This window comes from Panthera tigris, chromosome A1 (genome assembly GCF_018350195.1).
Source record: "Panthera tigris isolate Pti1 chromosome A1, P.tigris_Pti1_mat1.1, whole genome shotgun sequence".
Lineage (NCBI taxonomy): Eukaryota > Metazoa > Chordata > Mammalia > Carnivora > Felidae > Panthera > Panthera tigris.
The window spans coordinates 152218240-152239663 of record NC_056660.1 but is presented as its reverse complement, the minus strand read 5'-3'; the positions used below and the strand labels follow the sequence as shown (position 1 = coordinate 152239663).

At 35.2% G+C, this 21424-nt stretch overlaps 1 protein-coding gene across 1 annotated transcript in view; it reads right to left on the bottom strand.

Annotated features, from left to right (window-relative positions):
* Positions 1-21424, bottom strand: part of ADGRV1 (adhesion G protein-coupled receptor V1) — a 556489-nt gene that overhangs the window by 417617 nt on the left and 117448 nt on the right. Inside the window, exons 36-44 of the mRNA XM_042956620.1 lie at positions 16029-16159; positions 14421-14520; positions 13589-13768; positions 9926-10089; positions 6018-6111; positions 5553-5585; positions 3814-3892; positions 3573-3711; positions 2638-2779 (exon numbers count right to left, since the gene is read on the bottom strand). Coding sequence (XP_042812554.1) covers positions 2638-2779; positions 3573-3711; positions 3814-3892; positions 5553-5585; positions 6018-6111; positions 9926-10089; positions 13589-13768; positions 14421-14520; positions 16029-16159 — 1062 coding nt within the window. The remainder of the gene's footprint in view (positions 1-2637; positions 2780-3572; positions 3712-3813; positions 3893-5552; positions 5586-6017; positions 6112-9925; positions 10090-13588; positions 13769-14420; positions 14521-16028; positions 16160-21424) is intronic.

The following is a 21424-nucleotide window of genomic DNA, read 5'->3' as shown; positions in this document are numbered from 1 at the left end:
CAGCTGATGCAGGAATAAAGCCAGAACTGCTGGAGACTTAACACCCAAGAGCATACTCAAACAACGAGGGACAGGAGCTGGTGAATGAATATCCCAACTTCTTTTTAGGACGATCACCCTGAGCTTTGCTCATCTCGGTGTCTAGGAAGGACCCCAGCAGCACTGAGCTCCAGTTGCCCAAAGCAGTACCATTCGTCAGCCCAACTTTTACCAGCCTTCTTCTCTCTCTCTGTCTCACTTCTTCACTTCTCACTATGTCTCCAGAGATCACTTCCTCCAATAAACTACTTCCATCCAAATCCTTGTCTCAGGGTTTGCTTTTGAGGGAACACAAATTAAAGCAATGATCCAAAAGATGATCTAAATTAATTGAAAAGTATATCATATTTCTAAATGAAAAAACAGTATTATAATGATGCTGAGTTCTTTCAAATTAACCTAAAACTTGAATTCAACCCCAAAACTATCAAAATAGTTGCTTTATGGAATTCAGTTCATTGATTCTAAAGTTCATATGGAAAAGATACTTGAAAGAATAGGTGAGATGGTACAGAGAAAAAAAATAAAAAGTATTTGGCCTAAAAAAATAAAATGTATATTAAAGCTATGATAAATAAAACTGCTATTAGTACATAAAACAAATAGAACAGAATTAGAGGCCAGGAAAAACAGATGAAAGAGAGAGAGAGAAAGAGAGAGAGAGAGAGAGATGTTAAAATCCAAAGAAATTCCTGCTGAGGATGTGAAGAAATAAAAATTTTATATATAACTTTGGAGTGGGGGTAATAAAGAAGGCAGCTGTTGTCCTTTCCACTCAATACCCAATGTACTCAACAGATGATCTTAATTACTCATATATACAAAGATTTATATATAAGAATATTTATTGATATTTTATGGAATTTTTGAAATGGTCTAAAGGCTGATTAATGGGGCATAGTTTAAGAAATCACCCACTATCAAAGCACTGAGGACTGTTTTTAGATTTAAAAACAGAAAATCGCAAGTATAAAGTAAACCTGACAGAATAAGATAGTCCTCATGGTCGTGGGCATATAACCTACATAATTCCAAACAGAATTGTATTAGGCCTTTTTTAGGAATGCTTAAGTTTGAGTGCTCTTCTTTCCTATTACATAGAATGTAAAAGGAAGATGTGGATAATCATCTTGTGACAAGTAACATTAGCCTTGTGTGGAAGCCAATATGCCAAAAGGCAAGGAGAAGAGGCAGAGAACAACAAGGTCTTTGGTGGCATGTTAAGTCCTGGTACCACTGCATCTAAAACTGTGTATGCCTCTGGACCCTCAGATTAAATGAGTCAATAAATTACCTTTAAGTCCATTTGAATTGGGTTTTCTATTGTTTATACATAAAAGATTCTTAATCAACACATCATTTCCATTCCTACAACCCTTTACATACAACCCACTATGTTGTATGTACAAAAAAATATATATTTTAAGAGTGCCTGGGTGGCTCAGTTGGTCAGTGTCCCATTCTTGATTTTGACTCAGGTCATGATCTCACAGTTTATGGGATTGAGCCCACATCAGGCTCTATGCTGGCAATGCGGAGCCTGCTTGGGATTTTCTCTCTCCTCTCTCTCTCTCTCTTTCTCTCTCTCTCTCTGCCCCTCCCTTGCTCATGCTCTCTCTCTCTCTCTCTCTCTCTGCCCCTCCCTTGCTCATGCTCTCTCTCTCTCTCTCTCTCTCTCTCTCTCAAAATAAATAAACATGTTTTAAAGTATATTTTCAACATACTCTGAATTTGAAACAATGGCTGTAGACTCAAGAAAGGTTCTAAATACACAGAAATATCAATCTGTTTTATTAATATGGCAATAAAAGTAAAACCCAGTTCTTGAATTACTCAAGATTCTTTCATGTTTTTTATTACAAATCAAAATTTTTTTCACATATAGACCAATAATTTAGGAATATAAAGGTTAATTAAATTAAGGGAATCCCAAAGAACTCTCAGCCACTAGCTAAAACAAGAGGTTGAAGAGTCAGTCAACTCTTGGTCTTCTAAATGCACCTGACATATCACCACAGAAACTAAATTAAGTGACTTTTAAAGAGACCTTCCAATCCTACAAGTTCTATATTTCCATGAAGTTTTCTCCTCTCTTTTTTACCCTCTCTAAGCAGTCAGTATCATATCTAACAAGCAGTAAATTAGTATGACATTTCATAACAATGTCAAACTGCTCCAAAGAATTGTGGCTCCCATAATGTCTTAGGTATCAGTATACTTCAACTTTATGTGAAAATACTATAGCAATAAAATGATACTAAACAACTTGTCATTCCCTCTATTGGTAAACAGGAAACCAGAGAAGAATTTAAATTCTAAATGAAAGACATTTAGTTATTTAATTTGTAGCTACAGAAATGACTTAATATAATTGTTACTACGAGCCTACTTCTTTGTTTTACACACACACAAACACACACAACTACACAAGGCTGGAAGGACTATTATACTGACATAGGGATTCCAAAATGTTGAATTTAAAATGCTTTTTATTCTAAGCATAGAAAACTATCAAGACTTTAATCCCTGTACAAGTGCCTCCATCTTAGGAAAACATCATGGGTGAAAGTGAACTGTATATAAGAAATTGTTAATTACCTATTGTTTTTTCCCCCAGCTCTAGTCCAGGAGAAGGATTTGTTAAAATCAGCTGAAATGTTTCAGCTCCTTCTGGAATGTCATCATCAAGAACCATGATGTCAATATTTTTATACCTTTCTCCATCAACAAAATGAAGAATCTGGACAAGAAAGTGAAAGTAGGTGGTATTATATATAAATATATGATTGATTTTTCACAGAATATTTGGCAAAAATACAATATGGCTGGCAATATGAAATAAACTTTTTAATAAAAATAAGGGATTTTCCCTTATTTTTTATTGACCTTTTTTATTTAAATTGACAACATTAAGTTTAAAAAGTAAAATGTGTGGAGAAAGAGAAGAAAGTAAACATTTGACTGAGGAATAAAAGGCACCAAGAGACAAATCAAAAAGCATTTTAAAACACTAATTGTGTTTCAGTAAATTAAAACAAAGAAATAAAAGACTTAAAATTTTCAGCACGCCTGGCTGGGTCAGTTAGTAGAGTATACAACTCTCAATCTCAGGGTTGTGAGTTTGAGCCCCATGTTGGGTGTAGAGATTACTATAAAATAAAATAAAAACTTAAAAACTAAAAACCTTAAACTTTCAAGAAGCATAAGAAACACTCCAGAAAATATGTTTCTAATGATATAAATATAATGATATAAATTCTTTGACACAATAACTTGTGTTCTCCATTATCATATATTGCAATAAGACAGTGAATAAAATAATATCAAATATTAAAACAAAATAATAAATGAATAAAATAAATAGAGAATAATGTTTAGAACTAAAAATTTACAAATTTTACTAAAATAGTGAAGGGAGCTATTCCATAACGTAGAAGTCTTCTACCCTAATTTAATATGCAATACATAATAGTTCATTACTTTCAGATTTATTACTACAAGACCTAAGTCACTATAATTCACAAGGAATTCACCGATGGGGTGAAGATGTAATCCAGCCCCAGCTGTGCTTCCAAATTCTGGGCATATACAAACAAGGAAACATGGCCAAGAGTCCTTTTGCTTCGCTGAGCTACCAATGTTAAACTTCCTTTGGTTTCATTTACTGCAAACCTAAAATAAACATAATACATTAATCTTTTCCTTGTAAGATTTTATTCAGTAGATAAAAAATCTGAAACTCAGAAAAGGACTCTTACACAGCTTTGGTCTTACCTGCTATGTTGCCATTCGATTACACCTCGAGCACCATCATTGGCATCAATAATAATTTGTGCAGTCAAGCCCTCTGAATCTGAAAACAACACAGAAATATATTTTTAAATAGAAATGATTAAAAAAGAATGATTTGACACAGAATTTAAAGACCATCCTTTGAGATCATATAATTTCTAATATAGAGATATCATAGACATTACTCAAAGATGTTTAAGAAAATAAAATATAAATGCTTATAATATTTGAATAAGAAAACTTTTTCCTAACAAGAACACCCACTTACTGAAATCTAATGAACTGAGAACAATATAAAATAAGCAACTGAGGTTATGGTTTTATTTCTATTATTTTAATCCATTTCAAGAGGAAAGGAAAATAGGGACCACTGGACGAAGTAGAAAGAACAAGAAAAGAGAAAGGAATGGGAAGAGAAAGGCGATAAGTACTGCAGAGAAAAGTGCAGGTTTAAGGAGAAGCAGGGAGAGACAGGGATACAAGGTGAGACAAAACGGAAAGATGGGGGAAGGTTAGGTGGCACAGAGACTAAGACTGAAGTTTTATCCCTTTTTAACTTATACTCGGTCTACCAAGTTCAGTATATTCCCAGTATTCATTATTCAGTCTTGAAATATTAACCGTGTCCCTGTTTAGTTTTTTAATATTTTGTCCTTTCCCCTTTAAAATTTGAAGGCTCTACCTTACTCTTATGATACTTCTAACAGTGGCCTAGGTGGGGAGGGCGTAATTCTCTCTGAGCGAAGAGAACATTGTCAAGAAAAGAATATAAAATCAAAATTTGTGTCCATCAGACTAGAGGCTTCACAGCATAAGCCCAGCTCCACCATCTCCTCACTGTGTGACTCTGGGCATGTTACTTAGCTTCTCCTAGCCTCCACTCCCTCATCTGTAAAATGCTCAAGTGTAACGAATGATGGTACTGACATATAAAGCACTTGAAACAGGGGCATTAGAAAGCACTCAACAGAAGTTACACTATTTAAGTTACCTCTAATATGAGTATAAAGAAATATGAAGTAAGTTTTCTTAGCATGAACAGTAATTATCTTATAATAAATACTGGATATAAACAGCTTAGTCACTGGAGTCATAAATTCCTTTTGTAAAAGAACCAAACCTTTTCACATTCAGTAAAACCTTGGATTGCAAATAACTTGTTCTGCGAGTTTTCTGCAAGATGAGCAAACATTTCTAATAAATTTTAACTTGATAAACAGGCAATGACTTGCAATATGAGTAGTATATGACGCCAAATGTCACATGATCACAAATGAGCCAATGGTTCTTAAAATTTGCTTTGATATTTGAGTGCTTTGGATTACAAGCATGTTTCCAGAACAAATTACACTCGCAAACCAAGGTTCTTACTGTAATATGTTATAAACTCATTATTCTCTTCTGTTATTTTCAAAGTTGTCATACTGAGTCTCACAAGTGAATGAGGAAAACTTATTCCTTAGGTTACTCCTCTTGGCCATGCTTATCTTCCTTGAACCCAGGCTAATTTCCCGCCATCCAGCCCATCTTCTAACCAAGGGAGGGGGAACAGGCTACCACAGGGCTCACAGCCCACACTTCCCAGGCCATCATACCTACAAGCTTCAGACAAAATTCTCAATACTAAATGCCCAAACTGCACACTAAAGATTGTGTTTTAAAATAAGAATACACCTTGTTAAAGTAATCTACGTAAATCTATACTGAGGTTCAAGTTTTACCTTTCAGTCTGTAATGAATAAAGTGAATCTTTTCTAAAGCATGAAAAGAAAGAGGTAAAAGGTCAAAAAAGAAGCAGAGAACACAATAAACAAACAAAAGTACTGCTTACCCTAAAGAAAAATAAAATCATCTGACAGTTTGGAGATCTAATAAAAATAGCAAATTAAATTTTAACAGGAAAAATGCCTAAGAACTAATTCTATTTTTAAGATTACAAATTTCATCATAAATAGTTGTAAAATTTAGAAAGCATGACACAATAAATAATTCTTGAATGTGTTTATGACGTCCAATGTACAAAAATGCAACAGATGACAATCTCTAAATTAAAATAAACCTAAAAGCTCACTATATTTTCTTTCATAGCTGAGATTAACAAGTATTATAAGCGATTACTTCTGATTTAAAAATGAATAACTTTACTTCATTTGCAGTGAATAAATGAAAACAAACAAAAATCATACCTAGTCTAGGAGGAAATGAAGTTAAAGGAGCCATGATAAGGTCAACATAAGTTAAATTCACAAGGAAATATTCTTCTAGCTCTGGTATGTCGTCCTGCAAAAATTATATCCATTAAATTCCCTATAATTATGCTCTCAAAGTCATGACCTCTCACAAGCAGTTTTTAAAATTATCTGGTAAATATATACACTTAAGTAGTATATAGCAACAAGTATAAAAATGCAAAGCTAGAATAGAAAAGATTTAAAATTTTAAATAAACATTCTTGGCTATGATGTTTTTTTCAGATTTGACACCAAAAGCAAAAGCATAAATAACCAAGTGGGACTACAACACACTAAAAAGCTTCTGCACAGCAAAGGAAACCATCCACAAAATGAAAAGACAACCAATGGAATGGGAGAAAGTATTTGCAAATCACATATATGATAAAGAGTTAACATCCAAAATACATAAAGAACTGCTACAACTCAGCAGCCCCTCCCTCCAAAAAAACCCCATGAATAATCTGATTTAAAAATGTACAACAGATCTAGTTATTTTTCCAAGAAAGATGTGGCCAACACATACAGGAAAAGGTGCTCAATATCACTGATCATCATGGAAATGCAAATCAAAACCAGAATGAGACATTACCTTACATTTCTTAGAATGACTATTATCAAAAAGACAAGTGATAAATATTGGTGAGGATGTGGAGAATAGGGAGCCCTTGTGTACTGTTGGTGGGAATGCAAATTTGTACAGCCACTATGCGACACAATATGGAGGTTCCTCAAAGAATTAAAAATAGAACTACCATATAATCCAGCAATCCCACACCAGGGTATATACCCAAAGGTAGTAAAAACAGGGTATCGAAGAAATATCTGAACTCCCATGTCCGCAGAATTATTCACAGTAGCCAAGATACAGAAACTTAAGTGTCCATCAATGAGTGAATGGATGGGGAAGATGTGGTGTATATATACATGATGGAATATTATTCAGACACAAGGAAGACAGAAATCCTGCCATTTGCAACAACATGGATGGACCTAGAGGGCATTTTGCTAAGTGAAATAAACCAGACAGTGAAAAACAAATACTGCATGGTATCACTTATATGTGGAATCTGAAAAAAAAAGAAAGAAAGAAAGAAAGAAAGAAAGAAAGAAAGAAAGAAAGAAAGAAAGAAAGTTAAACTCACAGAAACAGACAGTAGCAAACTGGTGGCCAGGGCCAGGGGCTGGGGGGGGTGGGAGAAATAAGGAGAAGTTGGTAAAAGAGTACAAACTCAGCTCTAAGATAAATAAGGTCCAAGGGTCTCATGTAAAACACAGTGACTATATAGGTAATAACACTGTTATCATATAATTGAAATTTTAAAAATTCTCAGACACAAAAAAAGATAAACAGGTCAGGTGATAAATATGTCCATTAAACAGATAGGAGGAATCTCTTTCACAATGTATACATGTATCAAATCACCACAAGGGCACCTGGGTGGCCCAGTCGGTTAAGCATCTGACTTGGGCTCAGGTCATTATCTCACAGTTTGTGAGTTTGAACCCCCGTCAGGCTCTGCACTGATGCTGTGGAAAGCTGCGTAAGATTTTCTCTCTCTCTGCCCCTTCCCCTGCTCATGTTCTCTCTCTCAAAGTAAATGAACTTTTTTTTAAAAAAATCACAATATACATTTTAAATATCTTACAATTTTATATATATTTTGGATTCTGCATAAGTGATACCATGCAGTATATAGTATTTCAATAAAGCTGAAATTTAAAAAAAATAATAAAAGTATAAACTTACACCTATTGTACGATAAGTTATTAGGTTCAACACACAAAACTGCTAATATATTTTTTCCTAAACTGATATGTCAACCAATAACACAAATATACAAAACTAATAAAATTTAAATATAATGGAAGAAAAGAAGGTTTTAAATTACCTTACTATCCAATGATTGGAATGTGGAATACAATACCATGAAAAAAAAATACAGACTTCACAGTCAAGGAGACCTAACACCAAATTCTGTAATTTTAAGTGAGTTACTTAAAGCCTCAGCTTCCACCATGGGGGAAACAATTGGGGACTGTAATAATGATTAAAAATAATGAGTATGGAGTGCCTAGCCTACAGAGAGTCCTTTAAAAGTGATAGCTATTTGTGATGGTTAATTTTTTAATGTTTATTTATTGATTTTTGAGAGGGAGAGAGAGAGAGAAAGGGCATAAACAGGGGGAAGAGTAGAAAAAAAGGGATAGACACAGAATTCGAAGCAGGCTCCAGGCTCTCAGCTGTCAGCACAGAGCCCGATGCGGGCTCGAACTCACAAACTGTGAGATCATGACCTGAGATGAAGTCAGATGCTTAACCGACTAAGCCATCCAGGCACCCCTGTGATGGTTAATTTTAATACACTATTACTTTTAATCACTAGTTCCCATAACAGCATTGAAAATAAGGCAGATATCCAAAACTTAAGGACTAGCAAAACCCCTGTCAATCATGACAAGACAGTCAACAATATTTACATAAAAACCCAATGTCTCTGTGTGTGTGTGTGTGTGTGTGTGCGCGCATAGTGTCAGTACATACATTTTGTATTATTCATTTTATTTAATGGAGATGTATTTCATTGTGAAAAAATAGGAAATGGTCTCTAAACTATCTTCTATACTATACAGACCAATGGGAATTATAGAATCAGTTATGTAAAAGGGACAGTCCCTTACTCATCCCCACTGTTCCTCACTCTCATGCAGCAACTCCCCTATCACTGCTCACCCTGTCCCCCAACCCAGGCCTGGCTTATTTCTGTGTACAGGCCTGTAGTCTCTTAACCTCATGCCACTCAGGGAATAGAAAGGGCTACAAAGACCTAGGGAGGAAAAAAAAGGTAAACTGGAAACTCTATGTTCATAAAACTAGACTCTGCAAGGAAAAGAAGCGTTGGCTACATATTTTCTGTTTTAAAAATTATCATATCTAAGGAATAATCCATTTATTTATATTTACTTATTGTATTAATAGGTTACATATTTGAAAGAAGATTTGGCTTAATGTTTTGTTTTGTTTTTACCAAATCGTGTTACATGTCACATGCTGAGTATTACCTTTTATCTTAAGGCTCTAGAGATCTCATACTACTGTATGAGGTCACTATGCAATGGTAATCAACAAAGTTTAAGAGTTACTAACTTCAGATGATGAATGGTTTACACTACTTAGAATTTTCTAAGTAAATTTACTTTCTAAGTAAAAAGCTTCTGAGCAAATAAAACCTTTTCAAAAACAGAAGCCCCAAAATACAGACTAGTTGAAAATTATTTTTCTAAAGCAGTATTTATGGTCTTCCCTCCAACACACATACATACCATCTCCTACCTTCTCCATACATACTACTTTCATAAACCTTTCGGAAACGTATGCAGGTAGCTGAAGCACTGGGTCCCAAAACAGCATGAGGTTTTACAAGATGAAAAATCATTTAAAATGTAATTTCAGTCACCAGTGATAACTTTAAGTTTGACCGTAATCACATTTTATGCCATCAGCCTCCAGTGAGTTTCTCACTATCTCTAATTTAACCATTCCTAACAACTAAAATGCTGACCTACACAGATTTGCTGGTCCAACGAATCCTTTGGAGTAATCAAAATGCTTCCCTGGAATCTCGTAAGACAATGCCTATCTTAAAGGGGACTGCCCTAAAGAAGTTCTCTTTATCAGGAGATGTTTCTATAACAAAATACACAACAGACCAGCCTATTTTGACAAGAACAGAAACCCCAGTGTGGTTGTAAAAAAATCACAAAAGGAAATAATCTGATTTAAAGGTACTAGAATATTCCATCAATTTCTACTTTCTTTGTGGTTATTTGGATTTAATATAACAATAGCAAAATAGTTTTACCTCAAGTATAGTAATGTTGATGGCTGCTGCTGTTTCCCCTTCTTCTAAAATCAGAAAGCCAACCACTGAGATAAAGTCAACATCTGGCTCAGCAAGGTTTCCTTCTGTTTGGTTCTTTAGACTCAACATTCCAGGAACCGTGGTATATGTGACATTAATGGCTCCTAATTGAATTGGATGAGAAGAGATTTTATAATTACTTAAACTTTTAAAATAATATCTTAGTGTTAACTTTTTGACTTTCCTAAAAGCACCTGCAGTACCTTGTATTCTTGGCCCCAATTCCTTACCTTTTCCTATAACCTTGGCCTTGTAATACCTCAGTGATATCCCATTGTGGGTAAGGTATACTGAGCTGCCTTCAGACTTTGAGTTTGGCTGTGACTTGTTTTGGCTGTTAGTACAAGGTAAAAGTGATTATGTGCTAGTTCTGAGCTTAGACCTCAAGGAGACTGGCAAGCTTTTGTTTACTTTCTTGGGCCTCTAATGACCCCAGGAGAAGAATGAGAGACATCTGGAGTAGGGCCACCCAGGCCAAACCCAATCTATGGTAGTGGACCCAGAACAAGCCTATTACTACACACTGCTGACATTTTATGATTGTTACACAGCATTTCTGTGATGATAGATAATTACTTTAATCTTTCAAAAATAAGGAAGTTAGGAGCATCTGGCTGGCTAAATCAGAAAAGCATGTGACTCTATAAAGAACTTATCAAACTCAACACCCAAAAAACAAATAATCCAGTGAAGAAATGGGCAAAAGACAAGAATGGGACACTTCCCTGGATGTAAAGAAGACATCCAGATGGCCAACCGATGCATGAAAAAAATGCTCAATATCACTCATCATGAGGGAAATACAAATGGAAACCACGGAAAAACATTCTGTGCTCATGGACTGGAAGAATAAATATTGTTAAAATGTCAATACTACCCAAAGCAATCTACACATTCAATGCAATCCCAATCAAAATTGCACCAGCATTCTTCTCGAAGCTAGAACAAGCAATACTAAAATTCATATGGAACCACAAAAGACCCCAAATAGCCAAAGTCATACTGAAGAAGAAAACCAAAGCAGGAGGCATCACAATCCCAGACTTTAGCCTCTACTACAAAGCTGTAATCATCAAAACAGCATGGTATTTGCACAAAAATGGACACATAGACCAATGGAATAGGATAGAGATGCAAGAATTGGACCCACAAATGTATGGTCAACTAATCTTGGACAAAGCAGAAACGAATATCCAATGAAAAAAAAGACAGTCTCTTTAACAAATGGTGCTGGGAGAACTGGACAGCAACATGCAGAAGAATGAAACTAGACCACTTTCTTACACCATTCATAAAAATAAACTCAAAATGGATGAAGGACCTGAATGTGAGACAGGAAACTATCAAAACCCTAGAGGAGAAGGCAGGAAAAAACTCTCTGACCTCAGCCACAGCAATTTCTTACTTGACACATCTCCAAAGGCAAGGGAATTAAAAGCAAAAATGAATTATTGGGACCTCATCAAGATGAAAATGTTCTGCACTGTAAAGGAAACAATCAACAAAACTAAAAGGCAACCAACAGAATGGGAATATATTTGCAAATGACATATCGAATCAAGGGTTAATATCCCAAATCTATAAAAAAATTATCAAACTCCACACCAGAAAAACAAAGAATCCAGTGAAGAAATGGGCAGAAGACATGAACAGAAGACACTTATCCAATGAAGACATCCAGATGGCCAACAGACACATGAAAAGATGCTCAATGTCACTCCTCATCAGGGAAATACAAATCAAAACCACACTGAGATACCACCGCACACCGGTCAGAGTAGCCAAAATGAACAAATCAGGAAACTATAGATGCTGGAGAGGATGTGGAGAAACGGGAACCCTCTTGCACTGTTGGTGGGAATGCAAACTGGTACAGCCGCTCTGGAAAACAGTATGGAGGTTCCTCAAAAAAACTAAAAATAGATCTACCCTGTGATCCAGCAATAGCACTCCTAGGAATTTACCCAAGGGATACAGGAGTGCTGATGCATAGGGGCACTTGTACCCCAATGTTTACAGCAGCACTCTCAACAATAGCCAAACTATGGAAAGAGCCTAAATGTCCATCAACTGATGAATGGATAAAGAATATGTGGTTTATACATACAATGGAACACTACTTGGCAATGAGAAAGAATGAAATCTGGCCATTTGTAGAAACATGGATAGAACTGGAGAGTGTTATGCTAAGTGAAAAAAGTCAGGCAGAGAAAGACAGATACCGTATGTTTTCACTCCTTGTGGATCCTGAGAAACTCAACAGAAGACCAGGGGGGAGGAGAAGGGGGGGGAAAAGTTACAGAGAGAGAAGGAGGCAAACCATAAGAGACTCTTAAATACTGAGAATAAACTGAGGGTTGATGGCGGGGGTGGTTAGGGGAAAGTGAGTGATGGGCATTGAGGAGGGCACCTCTTGGAATGAGCACTGGGTGTTGTATGGAAACCAATTTGACAGTAAATTTCATTTAAAAAATAAATAAAATTTTAAAAAATAAAAATTAAAAAAAAAAATGGAAACCATAATGAGATACCACCTCACACCTGTCAGAATGGCTAACATTAACAACATGGCAACAACACATGTTGGCAAGAATGTGGAGAAAGAGGATCTCTTTTGCACTGCTGGTGGGAATGCACACTGGTATAGCCACTCTGGAAAATAGTATGGAGGTTCCTTAAAAAATTAAAAATAGACCTACCCTACAACCCAGCAAATAGCACTACTAGATATTTATCCACAGGATACAGGTGTGCTGTTTCGAAGGGGCACATGCACCCCAATGTTTATAGCAGCGCTATCAACAAACAGCCAAAGCATGAAAAGAGCCCAAATGTCCATCGATGGATAAATGGATAAGGAAGATATATATCTATCTATCTATACGTATAGATAGATATACATATATCTATATGTATCTATATCTATATCTATATCTATATATATATATATACACACACACACACACACACACACACAATGGACTATTACTCGGCAGTCAAAAAGAATGAAATCTTGACATTTGCAATTACGTGGCTGGAACTGTAGTGTATTATGCTAAGCGAAATTAGTCAAAGACAAATATATGATGTCATTCACATGAGGAATTTAAGATATAAAACAGATGAACATAAGGGAAGGGAAGCAAAAATAATATAAAAACAGGGAGCGGGACAAAACATAAGAGACTCTTAAATACAAAGAACAAACAGAGGATTGCTGGAGGGGTTGTGGGAGGGGGAATGAGCTAAATGGGTAAGAGGCATTAAGGAATCTACTCCTGAAATCATTGTGGCACTATATGCTAACCAACTTGGAGTAAATTTAAAAATTAATTAATTAATTAATTAAAAAAAAAAAAAAGCATGTGACTTGAGCTCAGGGTTGTAGGTTTGAGCCCCACGGTGAGTGTGGAGATTACTAAATAAATAAATAAATAAATAAACTTCAAAAATAAAAAAGTTATAAAGTCTTGTTCTGAATTAACAAATAGTAAATTGTCTCTCCTGTCTCTGATTTATTTTAGCAATGGCTTTCATCCACACACGTAGAATACTGAAAGAGCACCTGCCTGGAAACCCCATTCACTCTACAGTAACACAAACCTAGAGATCCAAATTCTCTGTTGATGAAAAGCTGAACTGTCATGTTAGCCTCCTGTAGCAAAACAAATCTTGACGAAAGAGCAAAATTTAAAACTCCATGCGGTTCATCACTGGCTTCTACAGTCAGGACAGCTGCATATCCTTGAGCATCCAGCAGAGCAATTCCTGCTGGTGGAACCCCTAAAAACATCAGGGATCACAAGAAATCTAACAGTGATTTGGCATTAACTTCTAAATACTTAAATTATAACCCCACCCTCTGAAACATATTGAAGCGCCCAAAAAGTGTTCTATTTCATTCAACCCTGTAACAGAAATCCTCACGTTGACAAACAGAACCTACATTTTAGTTTTCTTTTCCTAGATAGTAAATCATAAAATATTTTCACTTGACATACTATCATCATTTGCTATAATAATCATCCGAATTACAGAAATTGAGTAGAAATTAAAGGAAGTACCCAGATAATATACTCAAAATGATTAGATTGGAGCTATCTATATAACTGGCCCAAATCCAAATTGGTCTCCTAATATAAATTAATTACAGAAAAATTATTCTTTGGAAATGTATTTTATTCCAGAAGAAAATACTTAGCAAAACTTCTAGAGGTTATCTCCTGAATCCACAAAGAGAAGAATTCCATTTTGAGCTGATTGTTTTAGATCTAACATTTTTATGAGACCGACAATATTTAAAGACATACTTTCAAAAAATAAAGTAATATTTCTTAATTAGTATGCATCTAGTTGTTAAATATAGACATAGCAAGTATTATTTTCTAAAAAGAACAATCTGCTAGAAAAAATTTTAAATTGAATTTTGAATTACCTTGTGTCCTGACATCGTAGAGAAGGACTTGGTATACTTCTTTCTCTTCAGGAATGTTGTCATCAAACAAATGCACAAATATCGTTTTATTCAATGACCCCTATGACAAACAGAAAGAAGTTCATCCTTCCATTGCCACTGAACACAAAATATCTCTTGCTTTTATTGGCTTTATAAATTATGCATCTAAATAAATTTTCATTTAAACAAGCAGCCTGTGGATTAAAAAATAAATAAAAACCATTGACTCATGGGGAAACCAGGCTGAAAGTAGACAGCAGCTAATTACAGAGGATCCTGAATGCTGAGCTACTGAATGTAGATCTTATCGAATATGCAATGTAGCTCTACTAAAAATGTAAGACAAAGCAAAACGTTGGAGAGATTTGTATGGCAGTGGTGAATAGGAAAAAGGGGAACGATGAAAAAGGCCGTGTTGCAGGAAAAGTAGGTACGAGAAGGCCAATGCAGTACTCGAGGCAGAAAGTTATGGAACGTGGCTTAATATCAAGGGAGTGGAAATGAGGAAGAAAAAGAATGAAACGGACTATCAAACAAGAATTCATACTGAGTACAGAAAAGAGGTGAAGATGGGAGAGTTATAATTAAATGGTGCTGATTTTCTATCCAAGAAATGCTCTTATAAAGTTATTTCCCACCAATCACCTTCTTTCAATCTATCAGAAAGAGCTTCTAAATGGAACCTCAAAAATTCAGTGTGAACAAGACATAAAAAGATACTTAAGAGCTAAATTTGTTACTGTCTTGCATTTAAAGTTCCAAGACAGTGAGGAGTAACAGAAAAGGACAAGCACTATCCATCCTGTTCAGAATGACACGGTGGACACCAGAAGTGGGAGGGCAGGAGAGCAGCAAGAGAGCTTGGCTCAAATACAAAGTTGATATCTACGATTTCCTTCAAGTAAGTCTGCCAAAGACACAGGAAAAACAAACTCACTTTCTAAAATATATTTATTTATTTATTTTGAGAGAGAGAGAGAGAGAGAGAGAGAGAGAGAGAGAGAGCGCGCACACGCATATGCAGTGGAGGCGCAGAGAGAGAGAGAGCGAATCCCAAGCAGCGGTCAGCGTAGAGCCCAATGCAGGGCTCAATCTCATGAATCGTGAGAAGATGAACTGAGCCAAAATCAGGAGACAGAGCCTTAACTGACAGCCATCAAGGCACCCTGCCCCGGGCACTTTTTAAGTCTTAGATATTCTTCGAGTAATGTTCTTCCTCTAGGTTTCAAAGAGAACTCTCACATCAATCTCTGTTAATCCTTGTTTTACATAATCAGAGTTTTCCCATTTTCTTCAAAATATAGTAAAACCTTGGATTGTGAGTAACTTGTTTTGCAAGTGTTCCACAAGTAAACATTTCTAATAAATTTTAACTTGATAAACGAGCAATGTCTTGCAAAACGAATAGTACATGACACTGAATGTCACATGATCATAAGTGAGCCAATGGTTCTTGAAATTCACTTTGATATATGAGTGCTTTGGATTATAAGCATGTTTCCAGGACGAATTATGCTCGCAAACCAAGGTTTTATTTACATTGTTTTCTCTACATAGCTGTGTTAAATCTTTTCTTTGTAGTAATACCTCAGGAAAGAAGAGTTGTCCGGTAGAGTTACCAAAATTGAGTTCTAGATTTTCCCCAATAATTTTCCAGTTAACAGAAACATTTCCTCGACCAGGGGGTGTTCTTACCACATGGAATTGCAAAATTTCTCCTGCAAATGAAATGTAAAGATTGATAAATGTTTAACAGAAAATAAATAGCACTTCAACCCAACAAAACCCCAATTCCAAACATGCAACTATTACAGCACCTTTTCTACGAACATTAAAAGGCTGTCCTGTTTTGAATTTTCCAGAAGCTTTACACATGCTTATTGTTTAACATAGGGATCCCACTTTTAAATACTTTCACTTAGTAGAACTTCAGGAAGTTCAATATGTAGAAGTTACCAAAAGCACATGCTAAAATGGGAAACACAAACTTTCATACACTCCAAAACATGCACCAGAACATAAATGTTCTGTAAATTAAAGGGGAAAAAAGTCCTTATGGTCAAAACTAGTAATAACACAAGTAAATTCTTCCTTTACTTCTCAAAAGGACACAAATTCCTTACACTGATATGCAATGTGATTTTACACAATGCATGCATAAAAATGCTTGCAAATACCTGAAAATCACATTTCTTCAAATTGTAACTTACATATACCATCAATGATTTTGTTTTATAAAAAGAAATACAAAGGAAAGGTGTCAAATTTGTACATCAGCCTCTGTAACTTCACCAAAGTTACGGTCTTCCTTCCTGGATGATTGAGGTATTTTAGATACTTTCCATTCTTGGCTTTTATCCTTACATAATACTTTGTAAAATTGAAGAAAATCATGACAATCATTTCTTTTCAACTACTCAAAGAGGAAAATAAGTTCCTAGGAAGTATTGCTGATGGCCACATTGCTTGTTGAGAACATATGCTCAATTCAAAAGTCACAGATGATGATGAACACAAAGTTAATGAACTATATCACTAAAAAAATAATTTTTAATGAAAAGATAAATGGAATGGTGTTCCAAAGACTTTAAAAGAACACGAGTTATTTATATTTGTGGCATAGACTTATAGTTGAAATCCATGCATATTCACTCCAAGTATCACTTTTACTTAGTTATCCAATAAGCAAACACTTCTAACACTCTTTAAACAAGGAGAGGAGAAATAAGACAAAATATGTTTACATTTTCTAATATTTTTCTAATAGTTTTTAAATTACTACAATGTTTTTTATTTCTGAAGGTATTTTCTGAGAGAAATGTTTCTTAAAATATCATGGATTAATTAACTTAAAGTTTATCTTAATTCCAGTTACTAAAAAACAAAATAAAAATTTCATGCTAAAGTTAAGCACTCATAACTAATTTTAGGGCAATTAATTTTCTCGGGAGAGTGGAAAACATAAGGCAAAAGTATCAGATTTCTAAATAAGATTTCCCAGATACTTTAATGTATACATTTTTAAGTGTTTTAATACAAGAAAAAATTAATCACCATTACATTAGTAGACTATGTCTGAGAACAAATATTTTTTTTTGAACCATATAGGGACTGCTAGTTAGGAATCAATTTATCTCAAGGTTAGTGAAAGAAAGCCTGTAGAATGAGCCATAACTGCCAAGATATTCAAAATTTATATACTTGTAGAATTCATATGAACAAAAGACAGGCACCACTATGAAATCCTAGAGTTCCTCTATTGTATACCTTCTAGAATTTCTCATAGGGCAGCTCTGTATTCAATGAAGGGTTTATTAACTGAGAGACATAAAGAGAGCCTTGGAGTAATTAAGCAGTTTCACCTACAGTGTGGTCTGGTGACACAAATAAAAAGGTTTATAGTCATGGTTTTTTAAATTTTTTTAAGTCCCAAAACTTACTAATAGTGAAAGAAGAATATTACAGAAGTTTGATCAAGTGCTAAAAATGTATTATGAACACAAGTGGCAAGAAAACAAAATGTAGGTCAATATAGATCCACGTTTAAGGGGAACCTATAATCATAATAATAAAATATATGACTACAAGATTGTACACGGAGATCTGTGGGAAAATATACCATTAAAAAGTGAAAATAAAAATGAAATGCTAAGGAGAGAAAAAAAGTAAAGTCCTCCTACAAACTTAATGCGCATAAAATGCTCAAAGTCTAAAAACACCCATTTGATACCACCTTTAAAAATTTAACAAGTTACCATGCAAGTAACTTGCAAGACAATACTGCAAGAAACACAGCTTGAAGCAGGATACACACACAAACACACACATATAAATAAATGGTAAAGAAAGTATTCCTTAAATACAATCATGTAAGCCCACTGTAAATCATGTGAAAAAGCACAAAGAGGGTGAAAATTTTCCTAACAAATAATCAAAATGACAGTAGTGATATTGCCTCTTTAGGAAAGACTCCCAGGAACCAGGTCCATTTAATATGCTTCCTGGGAAAAATTATCAGAGTTACCCTCTACCTGGATGAGGAGTCAAGAAACAGTCACAGGAAAAGGAAGACTTAGAAACAGGTGCTTAGTCTTTTAAGAATAAAAGGCAAGGACAAAAGGAATGCCCTACAGAGGGCAAGTTATAATTGTCATATAAATATTTTGCTAGGTGCTATGCTACAGTGCCTTCTAGTTTTTGCCCAGAATGAAAGCCTAAGCAATGCCCTTACCTACAGGAGAGTCTGACGACATTCACAGAAGATCATTTTGATATAAAATGCAGAGTCCACCAAAAGTTGGTGATACCATAGAACTCTAAAACAGAAGATCTATCATATAGCATCTAGGCCTAGCCTAATGCAGATTAAGAAATATAAATGTAAAATGTATTTTAACAACTTTAAGTGTTTTGTTTCGTCTACCTGTTCCCAAAACAAACCAGGAGTCTTTCTAAAAGATAAACATCAACTATACCGTGTCCAATAATAATGGAAATTAAAACAAAGGAAATGTATTTTAACAGATACATGTACACATGCTATATATATATATATATATATATATATATATATATAGACCATCCAAATTAACTGCCCTCTACCATAAACAGAAAATGATTTAAACTAATTATAGGAACATGAATCATGTGCAACACAAACTGTCAATATGAACAATTGAGAAAAACGTTGAGTGTGTCTACTCTACAGCAGCTCTGTATGTTTAAAAATTGCATTTCTTGTTCAAATCTCTCCCTAAAAAAGATTCAAACTGTCTCTGAAAAAAGGCACATTTTTAAATCCATTGAATATGGCATGATGATTATGATGTTGCTGAGTTGATGACCAAGTGACACATCTACCATGGATTTATAACTGGCACACATAGTTTTCAACCACAGTAAAAATCTATTGCCCCCTATTTTTAAATTTGTCCATTCCATTTGAAAGAAAGTAATATTTACCATAGGGCATCTGTCCAATTGCTTTACAACAAAAAGAAGAAATAGAATTCTACAGAATTTAGTACACTGTTGAGCACGGAGGCAATTCCTCTCCACAAACTAAAAAGGTATTCCAGAGCCAGAAGTTCAGGATAGTCCACATTTTAAACCTAAACATATAAATGAAACTCCAACACTAGGCCAAAAGCAGGGTTAACACTAGTTAAGTCCACATGGCATGATTTTTTTTTTTACCCTGTTTAAATTTTTTTTAATGTCTATTCATTTTGAGAGAGAAACAGAGCCTAAGTGGGGGAAGGGCAGAGAGTGAGAGGGAGACACAGAATCTGAAGCAGGCTCCAGGCTCTGAGTTGTCAGCACAGAGCCCGACACAGGGCTCGAACCAACAAAGTGCAAGATCATAACCTGAGCCGAAGTCAGATGTTTAACCAACTGAGTCACCCAGGTGCCTCTTACTGTTTGTGTAGCAGTTATCTTGAAGAATCACCATGAAATTCTCATTAATTCACTTTGGTAAACATATATGGTTGATACACATTTCTCTGTGCAAGTTTATGGTAACATACACACAAAATTCTAAATTCTTGAGGCTCAATATAATGTTTTTGAAAAAAGAAAATAGGGGTACCTATGTGGCTCAGTCAGTTAAGCGTCCGACCTCGGCTCAGGTCAGGATCTCACAGTTTGTGAGTTCGAGCCCCGCATCGGGCTCTGTGCTGACAGCTCAGAACCTGGAGCCTGCTTCGGATTCTGTGTCTCCATCTCTCTCTGCCCCTCCCCTACTCATGCTCTGTCTCTCTCTCTCAAAAATAAATAAACATTTTAAAAAAAGGGAAAAAGAATTAATTTAGACTCCTGAAAAAACTTATGAATAAAGGTTTAGGAAAGCATGTAAAGGAATCGAATTCACCTCAAATTTTATTTAGAAAATAAGAAAAATCTAGGGAGCCCTCATGCAAGCAGTAAAAGTAAGTCAGTGTTTTATTTCCAGTACCAAACTCATGCCTTCAGAGAAATATGATAACGCACATTTTTGACCAATAACACAAGTGGCCTACTGATTTTAATTACTAGTTCTTTTTTCTCTTTGCAAAAAAACCCCCATAAATACATACAAGTTACAAGCCCACAGACAATGCTTTTGGTTATTAACAAAATGAAAATGTTTTAAAAGTTTCTAGAAGGGCTTATTTCAACTTCTAAACTTATCTTGCCACAAAGCAAGCACTTTGTGGATGGGCACTGATGTGAGCACCCTACGTGGAGGAGCACTGCCTGAAGACTTCCACGTTCTTAGATATTTGCTTCCCATCCCAAGTTGTCCTTTAAAATCCTCTACATTTACTACTGTTTCCTCCAGCCCATTTGGGAATCTAATCTCACTTGCTCCCCATGTTACTTTCTTCTTCTGATAATGAATGAAAACACACTCTTCTCTCAGTCTCTTCCCACCTCGGGGAGAGCCTTCTCGCTCTCCCAAAAGGTCTTTTTTCTTTCCCAGCATTTCAGCCTGGGTGTTCCACATGGTTCCATCTTTAACACCTTGCTTTTCTTCCTCTATCCACAAAGATCTTATTAATTTTCCTCACTTCAACTATTATCTCTAAAAATCCAATTTCCACCTATAAGCTGAGATAGTCAGGGTCTCTGATCAATTTGCTTCTCTCACATGGACATTGGCACTCAAAGTCATTATTCTTTCAACTCAAATCATGTGAAATATTTACCAAAAGTTCCTACAACGTCAAGTTATGCAGCAGATTAAATTCAAGTAAAACATGTTTTCTTCTCACAGATTTCCCTATAGAGTAGTAATGGACTTTGAGTTCACACAGTATTGTGTTTAAGCTCCACTATGAATAATTGTGTGCTACTTAATTTATCAGAAATTCAGTCTCCTTGTGAGAATATTAGGTGTATACTATTATACCCACTTTATAGGACTAGTGTTCAAATGAAGTATAATAACGGATGTTAAATGTCTGGCACACAGAAGAGACTCACTAAATGTTATTGCTGCT